The sequence below is a fragment of the Paramormyrops kingsleyae genome, chromosome 16 (genome assembly GCF_048594095.1).
Source record: "Paramormyrops kingsleyae isolate MSU_618 chromosome 16, PKINGS_0.4, whole genome shotgun sequence".
Classification (NCBI taxonomy): domain Eukaryota; kingdom Metazoa; phylum Chordata; class Actinopteri; order Osteoglossiformes; family Mormyridae; genus Paramormyrops; species Paramormyrops kingsleyae.
Genome location: NC_132812.1, coordinates 13,157,258 through 13,161,400, shown reverse-complemented (window position 1 = coordinate 13,161,400; position 4,143 = coordinate 13,157,258). Strand labels below are relative to the sequence as shown.

Below are 4,143 nucleotides of genomic sequence, written 5' to 3'. Positions count from 1 at the left end.
TGTAATGTGTGTGAAATGTTTATTATGAACTATGCAAAAGAAGGGAAAAGTATGGGGTCATGGCTCTGTGGGCTAGAACAAGGTTGAAAGGTTCAAGTTCCCCAGACTGATCATATCACTCTTTTTAACCCTGAAAACTGCTCCAAGGCCACTATAGGACCTCATGTTTCACCTGTGGAGTAAAATTTAATTTGTGGAAACTACTTGTAAAAACTGCTAATAAATAATAACCATTATTATTTTAAAAAATGCAAAAAAGACATTTAACAAAAATCAGATTGAGTAACGATAGAATATGCCTATGAATAATATAGATGGCTCCATCTGCTGTAGCACTAAAGCTATTACACTGACTTTTTTAGTTTAAACCTATCACTGCCTTGGACAATGTTATCTAGAATGTAAGAGGTCCTCACAACATATATACACAACCTTATTTATGGTATAGGGTTCTCAGGAGAGAAAACAACACACTCAAAGTTAGAATTTTTTTTTACCCTACAAATAGTCATTGAGACCAGGGGCCTTTTTACACGTGTTTTTGACTCAATAAAAATCACCATAATATCACAATTGTTATACACTTTTTGTTACATGTTTTTCCACATGTTGATTATTAATGACCAAATAACCTTTTTCATACAGTTTCAGATCTACAGCGCTTGCTTGTGGTCCTAACGCTTACTTGTGAAAATGCTCTGTTGGGAAGTCTAGGCAGGTTGTTTTTTTTGTTATTTATTTAAGAACATAAGAACATAAGAAATTTACAAACGAGAGGAGGCCATTCGGCCCATCAAGTTCGTTTGGGGAGAACTTAGCTAATAGCTCAGAGTTGTTAAAATCTTATCTAGCTCTGATTTAAAGGAACCCATGGTTTTAGCTTCCACTACAATAGCAGGAAGACTATTCCATACTCTGACTACACGCTGTGTAAAGAAGTGCTTCCTCAAATTTGTTTTAAAATGTTCTCCCGCTAATTTCCACTTATGGCCACGAGTTCTAGTATTTAGACTAATATTGAAATAGTCATTTGGCTGAACGGCATCCAGACCCGTTAGAATCTTATAGACCTGAATCATATCCCCCCTTAGTCTCCTTTGCTCAAGGCTGAACAGATTCAGTTCCGCTAACCTCTCCTCGTAAGACATTCCTCTAAGACCAGGAATCATTCTCGTAGCTCTTCGTTGCACCTTTTCTAAGGCAGCAATGTCCTTCTTGAGGTATGGTGACCAAACCTGCACACAGTATTCTAGGTGGGGTCTTACCAAGGAATTATATAAGTGTAACATCACCTCCCTTGACTTAAACTCCACACATCTAGAGATAAAATACTCTTGTGTATTTATTACACAATTCCTTTTCATAGATGGATGGGAATAAGGAAAAATCATTTCTGCATGATAGAAAAAAAAACTGTTTTGGTGGGAAAGGGAGAAAGATCCTTGCAGCATGCTTAGACAGGCTTGGCATTCCATGCACTGCACCCACACAAACACACCCCATTCTCACAAAAGAACTTAATTTAGGCGTAATTTATTGTCTTTTTATTTTATAATTACAATTGCAAAGGCTACAATACAAGGCTACATAAAGAACAAACCCATAGAGCTTCCTGGGTTAAAATATGAATATAAATTTATCAGAAATAAGCATTAAGTTATTATGGTAATGCATAAGAAAACATGGTTGGTTATTATTTCAACCACATTGCAGCCACTTATCTGGGGCTTGTTTCATGAAGTGGGATTTCTTGCTTAACCTGATAACTTGTTGGATTTAAGATACTCTGGGCTAAATTTAAGTGAACAAAGTCCATTTAAACTGATGATCCTGAAATCAGACAAGTTATCCCTCTAAACAAGAAATTCTGCTTTGTGAAACAGGCCCCTGGTATAGTGTATAATGTTGTGTGTGGTTCATTATTATTAATTATTATTATTAATATTATTATTATTATTCTCTTCCATTCATATCCCAGCCTTATATCCTGCTCAGGGTCACAGATCATTTCCCAGGCAGCACAGGGCACAAAGCAGGGATACACTTTGGACAGGATGCCGGTCCCTCACAGATCACAGATTGGCGTACACTCTGGATGGGATGCCGGTCCCTCACAGGTCACAGATTGGCGTACACTTTGGACAGGATGCCAGTCCCTCACAGGTCACAGATTGGCGTACACTCTGGATGGGATGCCGGTCCCACACACGTCACAGATTGGGGTACACCCTGGACGGGATGCCGGTCCCTCACAGGTCACAGATTGGGGTACACCCTGGATGGGATGCCGGTCCCTCACAGATCACAGATTGGGGTACACCCTGGATGGGATGCCGGTCCCTCACAGGTCGCAGATTGGGGTACACTCTGGACGGGATGCCGGTCCCTCACAGGTCGCAGGTTGGGGTACACCCTGGATGGGATGCCGGTCCCTCACAGATCACAGATTGGGGTACACCCTGGATGGGATGCCGGTCCCTCACAGGTCGCAGGTTGGCGTACACTCTGGATGGGATGCCGGTCCCTCACAGGTCGCAGGTTGGCGTACACTCTGGATGGGATGCCGGTCCCTCACAGGTCGCAGGTTGGCGTACACTCTGGACGGGATGCCGGTCCCTCACAGGTCGCAGATTGAGGTACACCCTGGACGGGATGCCGGTCCCTCACAGGTCGCAGGTTGGCGTACACTCTGGATGGGATGCCGGTCCCTCACAGGTCGCAGATTGGCATACACTCTGGATGGGATGCCGGTCCCTCACAGGTCGCAGATTGGCATACACTCTGGATGGGATGCCGGTCCCTCACAGGTCGCAGATTGGCATACACTCTGGATGGGATGCCGGTCCCTCACAGGTCGCAGATTGGCATACACTCTGGATGGGATGCCGGTCCCTCACAGCTCACAGATTGGCGTACACTCTGGATGGGATGCCGGTCCCTCACAGATCACAGATTGGCGTACACTCTGGATGGGATGCCGGTCCCTCACAGGTCGCAGATTGAGGTACACTCTGGATGGGATGCCGGTCCCTCACAGGTCGCAGATTGAGGTACACCCTGGACAGGATGCCGGTCCCTCACAGGTCGCAGGTTGGCGTACATTCTGGATGGGATACTGGTCCCTCACAGATCACAGATTGGGGTACACCCTGGACGGGATGCCGGTCCCTCACAGGTCGCAGATTGGGGTACACCCTGGATGGGATGCCGGTCCCTCACAGGTCGCAGATTGGGGTACACCCTGGACAGGATGCCGGTCCCTCACAGGTCGCAGGTTGGCGTACACTCTGGATGGGATGCCGGTCCCTCACAGGTCACAGATTGGGGTACACCCTGGACGGGATGCCGGTCCCTCACAGGTCACAGGTTGGCATACACTCTGGATGGGATACCGGTCCCTCACAGGTCACAGATTGGGGTACACCCTGGACGGGATGCCGGTCCCTCACAGGTCACAGGTTGGCATACACTCTGGATGGGATACCGGTCCCTCACAGGTCACAGATTGGGGTACACCCTGGACGGGATGCCGGTCCCTCACAGGTTGAACACACCAATGGTTATGTGCACATACAATAACATGCCATGGGCAATTCTGAGATGCCATTTCATGTAGCTGCATGTTTTTGGACTGCAGGAGGAAACTGGTACCCACACAACAGGGTGACAGCATGCAAACATTGCACACACACAGCAGGTACAGATTCAAAGCTGACATCGTGAGGCAAGAGTATTCATACAGGGCTACATGTCAGGCTGACACACATATAAGTTGGACACAAAAATTCTCTACAAATCCAATGGCTTCTAAATTATGATTTCACTCTATTTATTATAAAAATAGTGCTTTACTCTATGTGCAGTTTGTGTCTAAACCAAAAGCTAAGACATATATCTCAGAATGACTCATCATCTTGTTAGCTGAAAAAACTATTCGTGGACCTTATCAATACAAATGTCTTCAGTTGTACAAGACAAAAGTTTCTTGGCATCAGCAACAGCTGTCCAGAGGATCAAAAGAAAAGACAGTTCCTTCTAATGTCAGTCCCATTTTGAACCCCTCCTGAAAAACAAAAGGGAAAAGAAGTTACCAGTACAATCCTGTAAAGTATATCCAAAAAGACCATTAAAATAAAAGCTCAG

At 45.3% G+C, this 4,143-nt stretch overlaps 1 protein-coding gene across 8 annotated transcripts in view; it reads right to left on the bottom strand.

Annotated features, from left to right (window-relative positions):
* Positions 1 to 1,521: 1,521 nt before the first annotated feature.
* The window catches only part of LOC111838623 (GULP PTB domain containing engulfment adaptor 1), a 42,863-nt gene continuing 40,241 nt past the window's right edge, over positions 1,522 to 4,143 (bottom strand). For all 8 annotated transcript variants that reach the window (XM_023801817.2, XM_072700433.1, XM_072700434.1 and 5 more), the window contains one exon: positions 1,522 to 4,063. In XM_023801817.2, coding sequence (XP_023657585.1) covers positions 3,992 to 4,063 — 72 coding nt within the window. In that variant the 3' untranslated portion in view covers positions 1,522 to 3,991. The remainder of the gene's footprint in view (positions 4,064 to 4,143) is intronic.